We start from the raw sequence: 22,943 nt of genomic DNA, 5'->3' as shown, positions 1-22,943 counted from the left end.
AAGGTTTCTAGTGAAAGTTGTTATATTTTTTCTAATGGTGAATACATCATTTCTGTTGAATTATAACTTACTTGTTTTCAGATTCTGGCATTTGAGAAACTTTTGGAAGAACAAAACGAAGAAAACACCTGTATGATAAAGTAATATAAAAAGTGATGCTTAGGAAAAAATACATGAAAGAATATATACCAAGTTATTAATCTTGATAGCCCAGGAGGCAGAAGTGAGAAAAGAGATGTAAAAAAGGAGATTATTTTATTTATAGGTCTTTGTATGTCTTAATGGTTGCAATGAAAACATACCAACTTTGTAATTTTGGAAGAGTAATTTAATAAAATAATTTTAAAATGAAAGTGTTGCTTTCATTTTCATTTACCATGACAAATTCTTAAATAGTTCCACAGTTTATATAATTGCCCCAAATCACCTGCCAGAGCATCAGATATAGTGTACAAGTCTTTTATATTTTTCTTTCTATAAAGGAACCTGGAACTGGCCTTTGGGTTCCACATAAACTAGAATGAATATTTTTTGAAGGGATCTGGCGGCATGATGACAAACTGACAAAATAAGGTAGTTTGTAAAGTTTCAAATCCTAAAAATCTTTAAAAAGAAAAAAACACCATCAATCATCCAGAATAATTTTAGATATTTATCTGACTAAATGTATGTATCTCAAGACTCCTTCTGATACTTTTATATCTGTGACTCCATTTCCCTTCAGAAGTGTGGCCTCAAGTACATTTGACCAATGGGAGAATCACTATAGAACCCTTCTGGTTTATTTTTCCCACTGGCATATTCTCAATTACATCATTAGGAGTTACAATGTCCTAACCTCACCCTCTTCTGTCTCACTATTGTATGTAAAAGTTCCCTTTTGATAAACCATTTTCCTTCATAGAAACAGAGAAAGGGAAAGATCAGTTTCAACTGCTATCTTTTTTTACCTTAAGCATCCCTACCAAATTTCCAGTATCATTTTTCACATGAATAGAAAAAAAATCCTAAAACTCAAATGGAACTATAAAAGATCCTGAACAACAAAAGCAAGCTTGAAAAAGAAGAACAAAGCTAGAGCCATCAAATTTGTTTTCAAACTATACTACAAAGCTATAGTCATCAAAACAGCATGGTATTGGCATAAAAATAGTCACACCGACTGACAGAATAGAATAGAGAGCCCAGAAATAAACCCATATATATACTGTCAACTAATATTTGACAAGAGAGACAAGAATATTTAATGGAGGAAAGATAACCTTTTCAATAAGTGGTACTGGGAAAACTGGATATCCACATACAAAAGAATGAAATTGGACCCCTATCTTTCACTACTCAGAAAAACTAACTCAAAATGGATTAAAGACTTAAATATAAGACTTGAAACCATGAAAGTCCTAGAAGAAAATACAGGGAAAAAGCTCTTTGACAATGATTTTTTGGATATGACACCCAAAGCACAAGCAACAAAAGCAAAAATGAATAAGTAGGGCTACATCAAAGTAAAAAGCTTCTGCGCAGCAAAGGAAACTATCAAAAAAATGAAAAGGCAACCTATGGAATGGGAGAAAATGTTTGCAAACAATATATCTGATAAAGGGTTAATATCCAAAATATATAAGGAACTCCTACAACTCCACAGCAAAAAACAAATAATCTTATTAAAAAATGGGCAGAGCCCCTGAATAGATATTTTACCAAAGAAGACATCCAAATGGCCAACAGGTACATGAAAAGATGCTGAACATTACTACTCATCAGGGAAATGCAAATCAAAATCACAATGAAATATCACCTCACACCTGTTAGAATGGCTATTATCAAAAAGACGAGACATAACAAGTGCTATAGAGAAAAGGGAGCCCTAGTGCATTGTTGATGGGACTGCAAACTGGTACAGCCACTGTGGAAAACAGCATGGAGGTTCCTCAAAAAGTAAAAATAAAACTACTATACAATCCAGCAATCCCACTTCTGGGTATATATCCAAAGGAAAGGAAATCACTATCTTGAAGAGATATATGCACCCCCATGTTCACTGTAGCATTATTCACAATAGCCAAGACATGGAAACAACCTAAGTGTCCATCAGTGGCGGAATAAAGAAAATGTGGTATATGTACACACACACAAACAGGAATATTATTCAACCAAATAAAAGAAGAAAATCCTCCCTTTTGTGACAACACAGATGGACCTTGAAGGCATTGTACTAAGTGAAATAAGTCAGACAGAGAAAGACAAAAACTGTATTGTCTCACTTATATATGGAATCTCTAGAAAAAAAAACAAAAGAAAAAAAAAGAAAGAAAGAAAATCCAAACACATAGAAATAGAGTAGAATGACATCTGCCAGGGCCTGTGGGCAGAGAAGATGGGGAAATGTTGGTCAAAGGGTATAAACTTCCAGTTATAAGATGAATACATTCCAAAGATCTAATGTACAGAATGGTGACTGTAGTTAACCATACTGTATTATACATTTGAAAGTTGCTAAGAGAGTCAATCTTAAATGTTCTCACCACACACTGTGTAATTTTGTGAGCTGATGGATGTATTAACTAATCTTATTGTGCTAACCATTTCATAATATGAATGTGTATTAAATCACCAGGTAACATACCTTACTTAACTTACACAATGCCACCATTTGTCAGTTACATCTCAATAAAGCTGGAAAAAAAACTACTTAGTATTGTAGGCATTGACTCAGCTTGATCCCATCAGTACTATTTTGGCAAGGTTTATAGACCAAGAGTAACATGTACAGAGGAGAGCCTTTCACATCCACAGGATGTGGATTACTTACTTTAAAGCTGTAAGGACTTCTTGTCCGTCTTCTGAATATTGAGCTAAATATTCCAAAGCTTTTCCTGCCACAATGTGTTGTTCATTCTAAAAAGGACAAATATAATATGTTAAGTTACATCTCAAAGTGATACTTACGAAATGTTATCTATATTCCTGTCCATTAAGGGGAAGACAAAATCTGAACTTGTTTGTTTTGTATTCTCAAAAGAGCTACTGCAAGATAGTAGAATGAAGATACAACTCATTGACAAAAACAGGACAGGTTCATATTGGCCCCAGAAAGCCACTCCTCCCTATCCACAAACACTCATAGCCTTGCCAACGCTGCCTTGAAATCACTAGGACTAATCTTACTGTGCTCTTTATTCCTGTTTGTCAGCAGTAGCCAAAAGAACCCTGGACTCTGAGGTCACCCTCATTTCCAGCACCCTAATCCACATAAGGCTCTGTAAATCCCTTTTGTCCTCTTTTCCCATTTCTCCCCAACTCCTCCAACCCTTCCACTATGCTTTCTGAAATTCAGTCCATTATCAGAAAAATCTCCTATATGAGCAACCTCTTCCCAGAAAGTTCCCTCTACATTCTTTCTCTAATGGAAATCTAGGTTTCTCCACGGATACTGCTTCCAATGAAGCCCTCTCAAGTAGTGGCTGTTTTTCTTTCATCTCGCTAGATCTGGAGATGGAGTAGGCATCATTTTTGCTCTTCATTGCTGTTTTAAAATTATTCTCCCTCTTGCTCCCTAAAACCCCCAGCTTTGAATTTCCTGTCACCAGACTATATCATCCATTATCCCTCACTGTTCGGTGAACTGCTCTCAGACCATTTCTTCTCATTTCTTAATGATTTATCTACTATTCAGTTATTTTTTTCCAAAAAATACTCCTGTCAATTTTTGGCATTTTCATTATACAGACAGATCCTTCTAATATCCTAGTCTCTTATTTCCTTGAATTCCACTCTGCCAATTGTCTTAGCCATTCATTAGCACAGTCATTCACTGGACACTGTCATCACTAAAAGCCAGATGCAAGTGAGGCTCCTAGGATACACAATTTAAGGACGCACTCATTCTAAGGGTTGTGCATGGACCAATTCTAGGTGTCTCACTCCCTCACTCTAGTCTTGTACCCTGCTCTATTTCATGTATTCTACCACCTTCTACCTTTCTAATTCACTCCCTCTATCACTCCAGCAATCCTTCAATTGCATTAAGATCTCCAATACATTGATACTACTACTATTTCACCATCCCTCATCCCCTTGAAGTCCTCCTCGGTATCCAGTTTAAATTCCATGGGGATTAATTATAATCACTCCCTCGTTCCTTGATTTTCCTGCCCCTCTTTTGCTTCATTGTATTCATCTGGCAAAACCATGAGCCTGGTTAAATTCAACTTTCTAGTGACTTTTGCGCCTGCATCCATTCAGCTGAAAGTAGCTGGGTAAAAACCTGTACAACTATTTGTTTTATTTTTAAAACTTCATCAAATGGACCTTACTGCTACAAGGCAAGCATACCACACTAACATTGCCATTCACTTTCTTGATTTTATGGATGATTAGTTGATATCTTATCCTCTTTTCTCAACACCCAACACCTCCTCTCCTATTCTCACTCTCAGGTGATGACCTTGTTTCCTACTTCACTGAGAAAACTGAAGCAGTCAGAAAGAGAACTTCCACAGATTCCCACTACCACATCTATTCACACACCAGGAACCACACCACATACTCTGCCTTCTCAACTGCTATCATAAATGAACTATCCATGTTTCTTCCTAGAGCCAAACCCTAAACTTATACACTTGCATCCATCACCTCTTGCATATTTAATGACATTACTCTAACAATTTTCATTTTTCTCTCTCACATTGTCAATTTTTGTTCTCTTACTGGGTCATTCCTATTAGCAAACAAACATTCTCACTCATCCCATTTCAAGCAAACAAACAAACCTCTTGATCCTAATTCTCTCACCAACTACTGCCCAACTTTAAAAAAAAATTGTTTTTCTTGACCAACTTCTTTTCTTCCCTTTGTAGTAAACTCTTCTAAAGAATTGTCTATACTTATTGTATCCAATTCCTTTCCTTCAATTCTCTCTTGAGTCTACTCTAATCAGGTGTTTGTCCTACCTCTACCAAAACTGCTCTTGTCAAACTCACCGATGACCTCCATATTATAAATTTCAATGGTCAGTTCTCAGTCCTCACTGTATTTGACCTATCAGCAACATTCAACATAGTTGATCACTCTTTCCTCCTTGAAACACATATGGCTTCCAAGACATCACATCACCCTTGTTTTCTCCTACCTCATGGATTACTCCCTTTCATTATCCTTTACTGGTTCCTCTTCTTTTCTCCAAACCATTAATATTTGAGGGTTTCAGGCTCAGTCTCTGGTCTTCTTCTCTACTGCATATATACTCATTCCCTTGGTGATGGCATCCAAGTCTCATAGCTTTATATACCATCTATATGTTAATGACTCTTAATAAACTTTTCTCTTCAGCCCAGACCTCTTTCACAACTCCAGAGGCATATGTACAACTGACTATTCAGATCTCTACTTGGATAGTCTAATAGACATCTCAAGTGCATCATGTCCAAACTGACCTCCTGCTTTCCCTCGCAACTGTACTCTATTTGCAGCCTTTCCTAGTTCAACTGATGGCAACTCCATTTGATGACCCAGTCTCTTTCTCTTATACCCTTCATCCAATGTGTCAGCAAATTCTGTTATCATTTACAACCTCCACTGTTATCTCCCTTATCTAAGTCACCTTAATCTTTTCCCTGGATTACTTCGAAAACTTCCTAGCAGGTCTCCTTGCTTGGTTCTTTTATGGTCTATTCTCAATATAACAGCCAAGAGTATTTCTGTCAAAATGAAAGTCAAATCATGTCACTGCTCTGTTAAAAACTTTCCAATGGTTCCCCATGTCATTCAGAGTAAAAGTCAAAGTCCTTTCACTGGCCTATAAGGATCTACATAATCCAGACTATCACCTCTCTGACTTCATTTCTCACTAATCCCACCCTTTATTCACTCTAGCCATACTGGCTTCCTTGATACATACCTTAGGGCCTTTGTATTGGCTGTTACCTCTGCCTGTAATACTCTTCCTCTTCACTCCCCCCATATACCTACAGAGCTAACTACCTCAACAATTTCAAGTCTTTGTACAAGTGTCATCTCCTCGATGAGACCTATCCTCACCACCCTACTAAAAAAATAACTCACACCAATCCCAGACCACTCCCATCCCTGATCCTTGTTATCCTGCTCTATTTTTTCTGTATTACTATCAACTTCTAACATATTATATAACTTCTTATTTATTATGCTTATTATTATCTTCTCTCCTCCTGCTTGAATGTTAGCTCCAAGAAGGCGTATCACTGTTTTGTTTACTAATTTATCCCAAGAGACTAGAACAGTACCTGGCACTCAGTAGGTGCTCAATAAATATTTGCTGAATGAATGACAGTTTCACCAGCACTTGAATTGCCTTTTGCAAAGCAACTGTAGTAAGTAAAAACTGGATTCCACTCTTGTTCTTTTGTAGAGATATATTCAGTTTCCTGGGTTTGGCTCATCCATCCTTCCTTCCATCTTCTAATTCAAACTACTTGAGGCTTTTCTTTTTCACGATTCTTTCTCCTCTATTAAAATTATTTTCCTTTTCAGAAATATAGTTCCATAATTCTTCCATTGGCTTTCTTCTGCTTTCCATCAAATGTAACTTTATAAACCTTCCTTTAAAAAGATATTTGCCTTTGGGTTCCCCATTATAGATGTTTCTCTCATTTCCTGCATAAGCACATCATGTATCTACATCTGCCAAATATTTTTCCTCTTCCAGGAGTTCTATTGTCCTATTCATTAACATCAAAACACACATCATTCAAAACTGTATTCAGCTACTACTTTGGTCAAGATATTGGGCTAGGTACTAGAAATATGGTCCTCAAGGATCTTATAAGTCAAGTTAGACACACAATCCATTCATTAGCAATATAAGGCAGTACATATGATACAGACCAAATAAGTAGCATACATGTTAAAAATTACTGAAACTTAGAGTAGAAAGAGAGCAGTGAGGACTGGAATTGATTTGGTAAGTCTCTACAGTGGAAGGAAATCTTAAGTTGGACTTTGCAAAGGTGGCATTTAAATAAGAACATTTCTTAAAAGATGGGATGGTATAAACCAGACACAGAAAAAGGAATGTGACTGGCCTGTTTGAGAGACACTGTATTTGATTGGAGTTATAGAGGGCTTGTGCCTCCACCATTCTAGATCCTGTGCCTAATGTAATGGTGGCTTATATCACTATAATGATGATATAGGGGAGTTATACGAGATAAAGTAGAAGAGACAGCTGTAGCCAGATTGTATATCGTTAATAAGAACAGAAACACTATATGTGTAGATCAAGTTTCTTTAATTACAAATCACATTTTCAGCCATCCTCTCAGTTAATCTTCACAATAACACTGGAGTTAGGTATTATCTTTATTTTACAAATGATGAAATTAAGATTAAAAGAAGGGAAGCACTTACGTGACAGAGCCAGAACTCAAACCCGGTCTATCACCTAGTCCAAGAGCTCCACAGTTGCTACAATTGCTACAATGCTTTTCCTAATTTCTGTATATTACTAAGACCAGAATTTTGCAAGTAAACAAAGGAGGTGCAAGTATTTATTACTTCTAAACTAAAGTCGCTTTCTGGTTACAAACTAAAAAGGTCCATTAAGATTTAAACTGTGTTTTTGTTTTTGCAAACTGATGAGAAAGATAAGTTTCCAAATAGATGACTATTTTTTTTGCATGGTATAGTACTTAAATCTCAAGTTTCTAATAAAAGTTAATGTTTTGCTATGCTTATTTTTCTGTTATTTTAAGCTCAAAACTATTACCTCACTTTGTTTTATTTACTTTACATCATAAAGCAATGAAGAGAAATAAAGCAATTCTGCAACAAAGCTTGGTGTGAAAATAATGAGGCAAAATAGAGGGTAAAGAAAGTCCTCTACTGTGCCTAACTGATGATGATTCCATTCTAATTGTCTCTGAAAATGGAAAAGAGGTAAAAATCTCATAGATGGGTACATAAGAATTACCTGTAGAGCAAACTGGGAAGCTAAACTGAGGAACATGACAAGTAAACCTCTATTTTTAAGTACATAATTCTCTTCTTGTTCTCCAGCTCTTAATAAATTCTCTGAAGGAGTAATTGCCTGCAAAGCTGAAAAACAAGGAAACAATTAAAAAATGAGATACTCTTATCACAGATAATAGCTATCTATGGTTAATTATACCAGAATGACTTTGGAATTTATTTTAAGAGCATTAATATCTTTAAAATATTAATTAATTTTCATAAAGTCATCTAAATTGCTAAACTGTGAAGGAGGACTTGAATGTCAGAAAAATGCCTGACTGGGCAATTCACCTCTATGAATTTATTCCATGGATATATCCACAAAAGTGAATAAAAACATACAAATATGTTCACACAGCAATTTTCTATAAGAGTAAAATAGGGAATGAATCTAAATTTCATCAATAATGTATGGGCTAAATACAATTTGGTACATCCATAAAGTGGATTCTAATACAGAATAAAGTAAAAAAAAAAGGTGGTATTATATTTCCTTATATGTCTTAAAGGTAGACCGTGGTAAGTTAGATATGTATGTACTATAGGCCTTAAGTAACAACTAAAATAACAAAACAAAAAGTTATACCTAATAAGCCAAAGAATGAGATAAACATAATTATAAAATATTAATTAATCTAAAAGAAGGGCAGAAAAAAGAAAAATGCCAACAAAGACCAGATAGGACAAATAACAAGATGCTAAATTTAAACTTAGCCATATCAGTAATCACATTAAAATATAAATGGTCTAGATGATTCAATTAAAAGACAGAGATAGAGAGACCTTTAAGACAGTGGAGGAGTAAGACGTGGAGATCACCTTTCTCCCCACAAATACATCAGAAATACATCTACATGTGGAACAACTCCTACAGAACACCTACTGAACGCTGGAAGAAGACTTCAGACTTCCCCAAAGGCAAGAAAATAACCACGTACCTGGGTAGGGCAAAACGAAAAAGAAAAAACAGAGACAAAAGAATAGGGACAGGACCTGCACCTCTGGGAGGGAGCTGTGAAGGAGGAAAAGTTTCCACACACTAGGAAGACCCTCCACTGGCAGGGACTGGAGGGGTCAGGGGGGAAGCTTTGGAACCATGAAGGAGAGTGCAGCAATAGGGGTACAGAGGGCAAAGTGGAGAGATTCCTGCACAGAGGATTGGTGCCAACCAGTACTCACCAGCCTGAGAGGCTTGTCTGCCCACCTGTTGGGGTGGGCAGGGGCTGGGAGCTGAAGCTCCGGCTTCGGAGGTCAGCTCCCAGGGAAAGGACTGGGGTTGGCTGGCTGAATACAGCCTGAAGGGGACTAGTGCACCACAGCTAGACGGGATGAAGTCCAGGAAAAAGTCTGGAACTGCCTAAGAAGAAAGAGACCATTGTTTCAGGGTGTGCAAGGAGAGGAGATTCAGACCACTGCCTGAACGAGCTCCAGAGACAGGTGAGAGCCATGTTTATCAACGCAGACACGAGAGGTGGGCATGAAACATTAAGGCTGCTGCTGCAGGTCCAAGATGCCTGTGTGAAAGCACAGGTCACTATCCACACAGCCCCTCAAGAAAGCCTGTGCAGCCCACCACTGCCAGGGTCCGGTGATCCAGGTACAACTTCCCCAGGAGAACACAAGGCATGCCTCAGGCTGTTGCAACTTCACGCTGGCCTCTGCTGCCACAGGCTTGCCACGCATTCTGTATACCTCCCTCCCCCTGCCCTGAGTGAGCCAGAGCCCCCTAATCAGCTGCTACTTTAACCCCATCCTGTCTGAGCGAAAAACAGACGCCCTCAGGAGACCTACATGCAGAGGCGGAGCTAAATCCAAAGCTGAACCCCAGGAGCTGTGCGAACAAAGAAGAGAAAGGGAAAGTTCTGCCAGCAGCCTCAGGAGCAGCGGATTAAATCTCCACATTCAACCTGATGTACCCTGCAGTTTTGGAATACCTGAATAGACAACGAATCATCCCAAAATTGAGGCGGTGGATTTTGGGAGCAAATGTAGACTTGATGTTTGCTTTCTGCATCTAATTTGTTTCCGGTTTTATGTTTATCATAGTTCTGTATTTAGGAGTTTATTATCACTGGTAGATTTGTGTATTGATTTGGTTGCTCTCTTCCTTTCTTATATATATACAGATACATATATTTTTTTCCATTTTCACTTTTTGTGAGTGTATATGTGTATGCTTCTGTGATTTTGTCTGTATAGATTTGCTTTTACCATTTGTCCTAGGGTTCTGTCTGTCCGTTGTGTTTTTTTTTTAGTATAGTTTTTAGCACTTGTTATCATTGGTGGACTGGTTTTTTGGTTTGGTTGCTCTCTTCTTTATTACTTTTTAATTTTTAATAATTTTTTATTTTAATTATTTTATTTTACTGTATTTTTCTATCTTTCTTTGTTTTTTTCTCCATTTCTTCAAAGCCATGTGGCTGACAGGGTGTTGGTGCTCCAGCCGAGTGTCAGGCCTGTGCCTCTGAGGTGGGAGAGCCAAGATCAGGACATTGGACCACCGGAGACATCCCTGTTCCATGTAATATCAAACAGCGAAAGACCTCCCAGAGATCTCCATCTCAACGCTAAGACCAGCTCCACTCAATGACCAGCAAGCTACAGTGCTGGACACCCGATGCCAAACAACTAGCAAGACAGGAACACAACCACACCCAGTAGCAGAGAGGCTGCCTAAAATCATAATAAGGTCACAGACACCCCAAAACACAGTACCGGGCACAGTTCTGCCCATCAGAAAGACAAGATCCAGTCTCACCCACCAGAACACAGGCACCAGTCTGCTCCACCAGGAAGCCTAAACAACCCACTGAACCAAACTTACCCACTGGGAGCGGGCACCAAAAACAACGGGAACTGCGAACCTGCAGCCTGCGAAAAGGAGACCCCAAACACAGTAAATTAAGCAAAATCAGAAGACAGAAACACACAATAGATGAAGGAGAAAGGCAAAAACTCACCAGACCTAACAAATGAAGACAAAATAGGCAGTCTACCTGAAAAAGAATTCAGAATAATGATAGTAAAGATGATCCAAAATCTTGGAAATAGAATGGAGAAAATACAAAAAACTTTTAACAAGGATGAAAAGGAACTAAAGAGCAAACAAACAATGATGAACAACACAATAAATGAAATTAAACTTCTCTAGAAGGAATCAATAGCAGAATAACTGAGGGAGAAGAATGGATAAGTGACCTGGGAGATAAAATAGTGGAAATAACTACCACAGAGCAGAATAAAGAAAAGAGAATGCAAAGAATTCAGGACAGTCTCAGAGACCTTTGAGACAACATTAAATGCACCAACATTCAAATGATAGGGGTCCCAGAAGAAGAGAAAAAGAAAGGGACTGAGAAAATATTTGCAGAGATCATAATAGAAAACTTCTGTAATATGGGAAAGGAAATAGTCAATCAAGTCCAGGTACCACTGAGAGTCCCATACATGATAAATCCAAGGAGAAACATGTGAAGACAAATATTAATCAAACTATCAAAACTTAAATAAAAAGAAAAATTATTAAAAGCAGCAAGGGAAACATGACAAATAACATACAAGGGAATCCCCATTAGGTTAACAGCTGATCTTTCAGCAGAAACTCTGCAAACCAGAAGGGAGTGGCAGGACATATTTAAAGTGATGAAAGGGAAAAACCTATGACCAAGAATACCCAGGAAGGATCTCATTCAGATTCGACAAAGAAATTAAAACCTTTACAGACAAGCAAAAGCTAAGAGAATTCAGCACCACCAAACCAGCTTTACAATAAATGCTAAGGCAACTTCTCTAGGAAGGAAACACAAGAGAAAGAAAAGACCTTCAATAAAAAACCCCAAACAATTAAGAAAATGGTAATAGGAACATACATATTGATAACTACCTTAAATGTAAATGGATTAAATGCTCCAACCAAAAGACACAGACTGGCTGAATGGATACAAAAATAAGACCCATATATATGCTGTCTACAAGAGACCCACTTCAGACCTAGGGACACATACAGACTGAAAGTGAGGGGATGGAAAATGATACTCCATGCAATTGGAAATCAAAAGAAAGCTAGAGTAGCAATTCTCATATCAGACAAAATAGACTTTAAAATAAAGACTATTACAAGAGACAAAGAAGCACACTACATAATGATCAAGGGATCAATCCAAGAAGAAAATATAAAAATTGAAAATATTTATGCTCCTAACAGCAAATGCTAACAGCCATAAAAGGGGAAATCAACAGTAACACAGTCATAGCAGGAGACTTTAACACACCACTTTCACCAATGGACAGATCATCCAAAATGAAAATAAATAAGGAAACCAAGCTTTAAATAATATATTAAACAAGATGGACTTAACTGATATTTACAGGATTATTCCATCCAAAAACAAGAGAATACATTTTCTTCTCAAGTGCTCATGCAACATTCTCCAGGATAAATCATAACATGGGTCATAAATCAAGTTTTGCTAAATTTAAGAAAACTGAAATTCTATCGAGTATCTTTTCTGACCACAAAGCTATGAGACTAGATATCAACTACAGGAAAAAATCTGTAAAAAATACAAACATATGGAAACTAAAAAATACACTATTAAATAACCAAGAGGTCACTGAAGAAATCAAAGAGGAAATCAAAAAATACCTAGAGACAAATGACAATGAAAACACGACGACCCAAAACCTATATGAAGCAGCAAAAGCAGTTCAAAGAGGGAAGTTTACAGCAATATAGTCCTACCTCAAGAAACCAGAAACATCTCATATAAACAACCTAACTTTACACCTAAAGCAGTTACAGAAAGAACAAAAAAACCCCAAAGTTAGCAGAAGGAAATAAATCATAAAGATCAGATCAGAAATAAATGAAGAAGAAATGAAGGAAATGATAGCAAAGATCAATAAAGCTAAAAGCTGGTTCTTTGAGAAGATAAACAAAATTGATAAACCATTATGCAGACTCATCAAGAAAAGAAGGGAGAAGACTCAAGTCAATAGATTTAAAAATGAAAACGGAGAAGTACAACTAACCCTGCAGAAATACAAAGGATCATGAGAGATTACTACAAGCAACTATATGCCAATAAAATGGACAACTTGGAATAAATGGACAAATTCTTAGAAATGCACAACCTTCTGAGACTGAACCAGGAAGAAACAGAAAATATAAACAGACCAACACAAGCACTGAAATTGAGACTGTGATTTAAAATCTTCTAACATAAAAATCCCAGGACGAGATGGCTTCACATATTTAGAGAAGAGTAATACCTATCCTACTCAACTCTTCCAAAATATAGCAGAGGGAGGAACACTCCCAAACTCATTCTACAAGGCCAACATCACCCTGATAACAAAACCAGGCAAAGATGTCACAAAGAAAGAAAACTACAGGCCAATATCACTGATGAACATAGATGCAAAAATCCTCAACAAAATACTAGCAAACAGAATCCAACAGCACATTAAAAGGATCAAACACCACAATCAAGTGGAGTTTATCCCAGGAATGCAAGGATTCTTCAATATACACAAATCAATAAATGTGATAAACCATATTAACAAATTCAAAGAGAAAAACCATATGATCATCTCAATCGATGCAGAAAAAGCTTTTGACAAAATTCAACACCCATTTATGATAAAACCCTCCAGAAAGCAGGCTCAGAGGGAACTTACCACAACTTAATAAAGGCCATATATGACAAACCCACAGGCAACATCATTCTCAATGGTGAAAAAATGAAACCATTTCCTCTATGATCAGGAACAAGATAATGTTGTCCACTCTCACCATCATTATGCAACATAGTTTTGGAAGTTTTAGCCATAGAAATCAGAGAAGAAAAAGAAATAAAAGGAATCCAAATCGGAAAAGAAGAAATAAAGCTGTCACTGTTTGCAGATGACATGATACTATACATAGAGAATCCTAAAGATGATATCAGAAAACTACTAGAGCTAATGAATGAATTCGATAAAGTAGCAGGACACAAAATTAATGGACAGAAATTGCTTGCATTCCTACACACTAAGGATGAAAAATCTGAAAGAGAAATTAAGGAAACACTCCTATTTACCACTGCCACAAAAAGAATAAAATACCTAGGAATAAACCTACACCTAAGGAGACAAAAGACGTGTAGGCAGAAAACTATAAGACAGTGATGAAAGAAATTAAAGATGATACACACAGATGGAGAGATATACCACGTTCTTGGATTCGAAGAATCTACATTGTGAAAACGATTATACTACCCAAAGCAATGTACAGATTGATTGCAATTCCTATCCAACTACCAATGGCATTTTTCATAGAACTAGAAGAAAAAATTTCACAACTTGTAGGGAAACACAAAAGACCCCGAATAGCCAAAGCAATCTTGAGAAAGAAAAACGGAGCTGGAGGAATCAGGCTCCAGACTTCAGACTATACTACCAAGCGACAGTAATCAAGACAGTATGGTACTGGCACAAAAACAGAAACACAGATGAATGGAACAGGATAGAAAGCCCAGAGATAAACCCACGTACATATGGTCACCTTATCTTTGATAAAGGAGGCAAGAACATACAAAGGAGAAAAGAGTGAACAGTACATGTAAAAGAATGAAATTAAAACACTCCCTAACACCATACACAAAAATAAAATCAAAATGGATTAAAGACCTAAATGTAAGGCCAGACACTCTCAAACTCCTAGAGGAAAACATAGGCAGAACACTCTACGACACAAATCACAGCAAGATCCTTTTTGACCCACCTCCTAGAGAAATGGAAATAAAAAAATAAAGAAATGGGGCCTAATAAAACTTAAAATCTTTTGCACAGCAAAGGAAAACACAAACAAGATGAAAAGAGAACCCTCAGAATGCGAGGAAATGTTTGCAAATGAAGCAAGTGACAAAGGATTAATCTCCAAAATATACAAGCAGCACATGCAGCTCAGTATAAAATAACACAAACAACCCAATCCAAAAATGGGCAGAAGACCTATATAGACATTTCTCCAAAGAAGATATACAGATTGCCAATAAACACATGAAAGGATGCTCAACATCACTAATCATTAGAGAAATGCAAATCAAAACTACAATGAGGTATCAGCTCACACCAGTCAGAATGGTCAGCATCAAAAAAATCTACAAACAGTAAATGTTGGAGAGAGTGTGGAGAAAAGTGAACCCTCTTGCACTGTTGGTGGGATGTAAATTGATATAGCCACTATGGAGAACAGTAAGTAGGTTCCTTAAAAAACTAAAAATAGAACTACCATATGACCCAGCAATCCCATTACTGGGCATATACCCTGAGAAAACCATAATTCAAAAAGAGTCATGTACCACAATGTTCATTGCAGCTCTATCTACAGTAGCCAGGACATGGAAGCAACCTAAGTGTCCATCAACAGATGAATGGATAAAGAAGATGTGGCAAATATATACAATGGAATATTACTCAGCCATAAAAAGAAACAAAACTGAGTCATTTGTAGTGAGGTGGATCAACCTAGAGTCTGTCATACAGAGTGAAATAAGTCAGAAAGAAAAACAAATACTGTAAGCTAACACATATATATGGAATCTAAAAAAAAAGTTTCTGAGGAACCTAGCGGCAGGACAGGAATAAAGATGCAGATGTAGAGAATGGACTTGAGGACATGGGGATTGGGAAGGGTAAGCTGGGACGAACTGAGAGAGTGGCATGAATATATATACACTACCAAATGTAAAATAGATAGCTAGTGGGAAGCAGCCACATAGAACAGGGAGGTAAGCTCGGTGCTTTCTGACCCCCAGAGGGGTGGGAAAGGGAGGGTGGTAGGGAGATGCAAGAGGGCGGAGATATATGTATATGTATAGCTGATCCACTTTGTTATAAAGCAGAAAAGTAACACACCATTGTAAAGCAATTATACTCCAATAAAGATGTAAAAAAAAGACAGAGACTGAATTAAAGAAAGAAACTTTAAACTATATGCTACCTACAAGAAACACACTTTAACTATAAAGCCAAATTGGTTAAAAGAAAATGATGGGATAATATATACTATAGTAGAGGTAATCAAAAGAAAGCTGGAAGGGTTATATTAATATCAGACAAAATAGATTTCAGAGCAAAGATTATTACCAGTGGTAGTAGGTTACTTCATGATGATAAAGGAACCAATTCATTATGAGGACATAATCCTAAATGTTTATGCATCCAATGACAAAATTTCAAAATACAAGAAGCAAAAACTGATAGAATTATGAGGAGTAATGAACAAATCCATAATTATTGTCAAATAATTCAATAACCTCTCTCAAATAACTGACAGGAGAAGTAGACAGAAAATCATCACAGATATTTAACACTATTAATCAACTTGACCTGACTGATATTTATAGAACACTTGACCTTACACCAGCAAAATACACATTCCTCTCTGGTGCACATGGAACATTTACCAAGAAAGCAAATATTCTGAGCCATATAAAAAGCATCAACATATTTTAAAAGATTCAATTCATATAAACTTATGATCTTACACTAAAACAGAATTAAATTAAATTAATAAAAACGTTCTCTGGAAATCTGCAAATGTTTGGAAAATAAATAGCATACTTCTAAATAATCCATGGGTTTACACTGGAGTCAAAGGTCATATTGCAAAGTATTTTGAACCGAATTAAAATGAAAACACAATATATCAAAATTTGTGGATTGTCACTAAAGCAATACTTAGAAGGTAATTTATAGCATTAACTGTTTATGTTAAACCAGAATAAAGGTCTTAAATCAATGACGTCAGTTTTCACCTTTGGAAACCAGAAAAGAAAGAGCACATGAAACTCAAAGTAAGCAGAAGAATGGAAATGATAAACATCAGAACATTAATAAATGAAATAGAAAACAGAAAAAAAATAGGGAAAAATTAATGAAACCAAAAGCTGGTTCTTTGAGAGCAATAAAATTGATCAACTTGTAGCCACTCTGACAGGAAGAAAAAGAGAGAAGACACAAATTACAAATATCAGGAATGGGAAAGGTGACATTACTAAATATTTTACAGATGTCAAAAGGATAATATGGATGATACAATGAATGACTTTAGGCCAATAATTTCAACAACTTAGATGAAACAGACAAATTTCTTGAAAGACACAAACTACCAAAGCTCAGTTTGGAAATAATAGATAACTGAAGAAACCTATTGTCTATTAAAGAAATTGAGTTTAAAATTAAAAACCTTCTCATAAAGAAAACTCCAGCCCCAGATGGCTTCACTTGTGAATTCTAGCAAACATTTAACAAAGAAATAATACCAACTGAGCAACACAAATTCTTCTAGAAGATGGAAAAAGAGGGTGTATTTTCCAATGCATTCTATGTAGTAAGCATTACCCTAATTGCAAAACCAAAAACATTACAGGAAAACTAGAGACTAGTATCACTCATGGACACAGGTACAAATATTCTTAAACAAACCGTTAGCAAATCAAATCTAACATGATATTTAAAAAAAGAACACATCATTACTAAGTGGAGCTTATCTCAGGAATGCAGCATTGGTTTTCTGTTGAAAAAAAATCAATGTAACTGACCATATTAACAAACTTTAAAAACAATTGATCATTTCATTTCCAAATGTTTTCTCCCATTCTGAGGATTGTCTTTTTGTTTTGTTTATGGTTTCCTTTGCTGTGCAAAAGCTTTTAAGTTTAATTAGGTCCTATTTGTTCATTTTTGTGTTTTACTTTCATTACTCTAGGAGGTGGATCGAAAAAGATATTACTGTGAGTTATGTCAAAGAGTGTTCTGCCTAAGTTTTACTCTAGGAGTTTTATAGTATCCAGCCTTATATTTAGGTTATATTTAGGTCTTTAGTCCATTTTGAGTTTATTTTTCTGTATGGTGTTAGGGAGTGTTCTAATATCAGTCTTTTACATATAGCTGTCCAGTTTTCCCAGCACCACTTACTGAAGAGACTGTCTTTTCTCCATTGTATATTCTTGCCTACTTTGTCATAGATTAGGTGACCATAGGTGTGTGGGTTTATCTCTGGACTTTCTATCCTGTTCCACTGATGTGTATTTGTTTTTGTGCCAGTACAAATTAATCTCTCCAAAATATACAAACAGCTCATGCAGCTCAATATCAAAAAAAAAAACCAACAACAACCCAGTCAAAAGACAGGCAGAAGATCTAAATAAACATTTCTCCAAAGAAGACATACAGATGGCTAAAAAGCACATGAAAAGATACTCAACATCACTAATTATTAGAGAAATGCAAACCAAAATTACAGTGAGGCATCACCTCACACTGGTCAGAATGGCCATCATCAAAAAGTCTACGAACTATAAATGCTGAAGAGGTGTGGAGAAAAGGGAACACTCCTACACTCTTGGTGGGAATATAAACTGGTACAGCCACTATGGAGGACAGTATGCAGGTTCCTTAAAAAAATAAAAATAGAGCTAACATATAATCCAGCAATCCCACTCCTGGGCATATATCTGGAGAAAACCATAATTCGAAAAGATACATGCACCCCAATGTTCACTGCAGCACTATTTACAATACCCAGGACATGGAAGCAACCTAAATGTCCATCAACAGAGGAATGGATAAAGAAGATGCGGTACATATATACAATGGAATATTACTCAGCCATAAAAAAGAATGAAATAATTCCATTGGCAGCAACATGGATGGACCTAGAGATTGTCATACTGAATGAAGTATCATATGATATCACTTATATGTGGAATCTAAAAAAAGGTTACAAATGAACTTATCTACAAAACCAAAATAGAGTTACAGATGTAGAAAACAAACTTATGGTTCGGGGCTTGGGGGAGGGGTAAATTGGAAGACTGGGATTGACATACAGACACTACTATATATAAAATAGATAACTAGTAAGGGCCTGCTATATAGCACAGGGAACTCTACTCAATACTCTGTAATGGCCTATATGGGAAAAGAATCTAGAAAAGAGTAGATATATGTATAACAGGTTCACTTTGCTGTACACCTGAAACTAACACAACATTGTAAATCAACTGTACTCCAAAATTTTTTTTTAAACTTGATCAGGGCTTCCCTGGTGGTGCAGTGGTTGAGAGTCCACCTGCCGATACAGGGGACAAGGGTTCGTGCCCTGGTCCGGGAAGATCCCACATGCCACGGAGCAGCTGGGCCAGTGAGCTACGGCTGCTGAGCCTGCGCGTCCGGAGCCTGTGCTCCACAACCAGAGAGGCCACAACAGTGAGAGGCCCGTGCACCGCAAAAAAACAAACAAACAAACAAAACAAAAACAAAACTTGATCATTTCAATCGATGTAGAAAAATCATATGACCAAATTCAACATCCATTCCTGATTAAAAACCTGGAAACTGGAAACAGGAAACAGAAGGGAACTTCCTCAACCTGATAAAAGGTATCTATGAAAAACCTACAGCTAACATCATACTTAATAATTGAAAACTGGATGCTTTCCCTCTAAAATCAGGAAAAAGTCAAGGATGTCTGCTTTTTACCAATTTTACTGGACATTCTAACAAGTAAAATAAGGCATGAGAAACTGTACCCAGATTGGACAGGAAGTAGTAAAACTGTCTTTTTTCAGAGACAACATAATCATCTACAAGAAAGCTATTGGAACTAATAAGTGAGTTTAGCAAGTCTGTAGGATACAAGATCAATATACAAAAGTCAATTGTATTTCTACATACTAGAGATGAACAATCAGAAACTGAAGGATTTTTTAAAATGCCATTTGAAATAGCATAAAATATGGTATATTTAGTGATAAATCTGACAAAAGGTGCATAAGACCTATATATGTTGAAAGATAGAAAAGACTGCTGAGAGAAATTAAAGACCTAAATATAACTTGTTCACAAATTGGAAGATGTCAATTCTCTCCAAACTGATCTATAGAGTCAGTGTAATCCCAATCAGTACTTACTTTTGTAGAAACTGAAAAACTTACTTAAAATTCACAGAGATATACAAAGGACTTAGAATAGCCCAAACAATTTGAAAGAGAAGAATAAAGTTGGAGGACTAACACTACATGATTTCAAATTTACTACATAGCTACATTAATCAAGACAGTGTGGGAATGGGGTAAAGAGGAGTAGTTCAGTGGAACAGAATGAAGAGTCCAGAAAGAGACCCATGCACAAATGACAATTGATTTTCATTAAAGGTACAAAGGCAATCAGTTGGGAAAGGACGGAATTTTTAAATAAATGAAGCTGGAATGATTAGGTAACCATGTGCAAAAAAATGAACTTCAATCCATACCTTAAGTTAAATATAAAAAATTAATGCAAAATGGATCACAGAACTAACCACAAACTTAAACCTAAAACTGTAAAATTTCTTGAAGAAAACATAGGGAAAATTTTTTGTGACCATCGATTAGGTAAAGATTTCTTAGATACAATGCCAAAAAACAATCCATAAAAGAAAAAAGAAGATAAATTAGACTTCATAAAACTTGTCATGAAATGCACTGATAAGAAAATAAAAAGAAAAATTTGTAAAACACATATTTGATAAATAACTTGTGTCTAGAATATGTAAAGGACTTCTAAACTCAATAAGAACACCAAGTTCCTTATAGAAAACTGGGCAAAAGATTTGTACAAACACTACACCAAAGAAGATATATGGATGTCAAATATTGGACACTATGGAAATGCTAATTATAATCACAGTACTATATCTCTATCTCATTATTAGAATGGGTAAATAAATTTTTCAATGGACAATTCCAAGTGCTGGTGAGGCTGTAGATCAACTGGAACTTTCATACATAGCTAGTTAGAACATAAAACTGTATAGCCACTTTAGAAAAGAGTTTGGCAGTTTCTAACAAAGTTTAACATATACTTAAAACCCAGCAAAACCCATTCCTTGATATTTACCCTAGAGAAGTGAAATCTTGTCATCACACAAAATCTGTAAACAGATGTTTATAGCACCTTTATTTATAATCACCCAAACCGGAAACCATCCAAATATCCTTCAACTGGTAAATGTATAAATTTTGGTACATCCATACTTATGAAATACTACTTAGCAATAAAAAAGAACAAACTATGGGAACACACAACAGTATGAATGAGTTTCAAATGTATTATGCTAAGTGAAAGAAGGCCCAAAAAGCTTCATACTATATGATTCCATTTATATGACATTCTAGAAAAGGCAAAATTATAGGGATAGAAATGAGATTAGTAGGAATCAGGGCTGGAAGTGGTGGGAAGGAGTGACAACAAAGGGGCCTGAGTTAATTTTTTGTTCTATATCTTGACTGTGGTGCTGGTTACATGACTGTAAGCAATTGTCAAAACTCATAGAATTACTAATATAAATAAACCTTATAAAATCATACACTAGGCAAGAGTAAATTTTATTGTATTTTCAATAAACATGACTAAAAAGTGGACACAGATAACGGGAAGAAATGAAAATATTGAGCTAATGCTATGCTTAAAAAGTAAAATAATTTTATTTTAATAGAATGTTAAAAGAAAGCCTTAATAGGAAATCTGATTGTGTGGGGTTATTTTTTTCTTGCCATTTCTACTGGCAAAAGTTTCAAGTTTTTCTATACTTCAGCATAATGTATCAAGAAAAACAAATGCCCAGAAGTCTCCAGTGAAAACCCTGATGATGGACATAACAGCAATATTAACCTTGATAAAGAGCTGATTCCAATTTGTTACTCCTTAATTAATATACAGATATACTTTACTACCGTGGAACATTTCTTTTTCAAAGCAGAATAAATCATCTTTCTTTTTCTTACAGAGTGAATTAACAGACTCCACTGCACATTTAGTATGTATTCACAAATAGTTGCTTAATTGGACTAGTATAAATTCTGTTTGAACCTATTAACTCAAGCTTCTCAATTTCTCTACTTGTGCCCTTCACAAAAGGCAACCAGTCTGAAGCTCCAATTGCTCTAGGATTTGCTCAGTTACCCAGAGCTGAGCAGGAATAATATCACAGCACAGGTAAATCTGTGACCAAGTCAAGATACACATGTGTGCAGACAACTAGCTAGGAAATTAGGCTTAACTTAATGGAAAGGACAAAGCACTAATGGGATAAGGTTCATGTGAGCAACTGTACCACTGTCAACCCTGTGGAGAGAAACTCCATTTCAGGGCCAGATCTCTCACCAATAACTTCCCAAGTAAGTACAAACAATCAAAAGGTATCCTGGAGACTTCCATTCTCTAATGACAATTCTTAACTGACTACATTATAATTTCTCCCTGCTCCCACAGTTTTTTAAAGTTAAGTTTTAATAGGCTGGTTCAAATGACAAAGTACAAAAAAGTATACAGGAACAAGACTTTCCCCCAATTCTTGCCCCACATCTGCCTAGTTCCTACTCCTTCAATAGGCAAACCCTGTTCTTTTATTTTTATGCAAACTTCCATAGTTTCTTTTTGTATGGTTGTATCATTACATAGGAAAGCTAGCATATATATTCCACTCCATTGTTTTAAAAGCTATTTTTCTCTATTATGGTCAAAAAGGATTATTCTTTGTGTTAACAGTCAAATATAACTCATAAATAACATTTATACCTCTGTCAGAGTTGCCCTCTAGGACTGCAATCTTGAATATATAAAATTTAGTGAAAATATTTGTAGGATCATATCGTTCAGCTTCTGTCACTGCCTCTTTAGCCTGAAAAAAGAAATATTGGGTTTCTTTTACAAAGCATATAAGAAAGACCTTACCATATTTTACTAATACTATTAACATAGTCACAATGGCTGAGGGATACTCCTAATGAAAAGACATCAATCTAAGAAAAATCTTTGAAGAACAGTTCTATTAAAATGCTATGGAAACAGTGAACTCTGCTTCTGAAAATAGGGCACATTATATATGTTAAACCAACCCTTCTACTGAAAACAACCAAAAATGT

At 36.0% G+C, this 22,943-nt stretch overlaps 1 protein-coding gene across 1 annotated transcript in view; it reads right to left on the bottom strand.

The window, feature by feature from the left end:
- TEX11 (testis expressed 11) overlaps window positions 1-22,943 on the bottom strand; it is a 376,012-nt gene that overhangs the window by 86,054 nt on the left and 267,015 nt on the right. The window contains exons 18-21 of the mRNA XM_059050388.2: window positions 22,597-22,699; window positions 7,949-8,073; window positions 2,813-2,898; window positions 72-128 (exon numbers count right to left, since the gene is read on the bottom strand). Of these exons, the coding sequence (XP_058906371.1) occupies window positions 72-128; window positions 2,813-2,898; window positions 7,949-8,073; window positions 22,597-22,699 (371 nt within the window). The remainder of the gene's footprint in view (window positions 1-71; window positions 129-2,812; window positions 2,899-7,948; window positions 8,074-22,596; window positions 22,700-22,943) is intronic.

The sequence above is a fragment of the Kogia breviceps genome, chromosome X (assembly GCF_026419965.1).
Source record: "Kogia breviceps isolate mKogBre1 chromosome X, mKogBre1 haplotype 1, whole genome shotgun sequence".
Classification (NCBI taxonomy): domain Eukaryota; kingdom Metazoa; phylum Chordata; class Mammalia; order Artiodactyla; family Physeteridae; genus Kogia; species Kogia breviceps.
The sequence above is the reverse complement of the archived record's forward strand: the minus strand, read 5'-3'. Positions and strand labels throughout refer to the sequence as shown.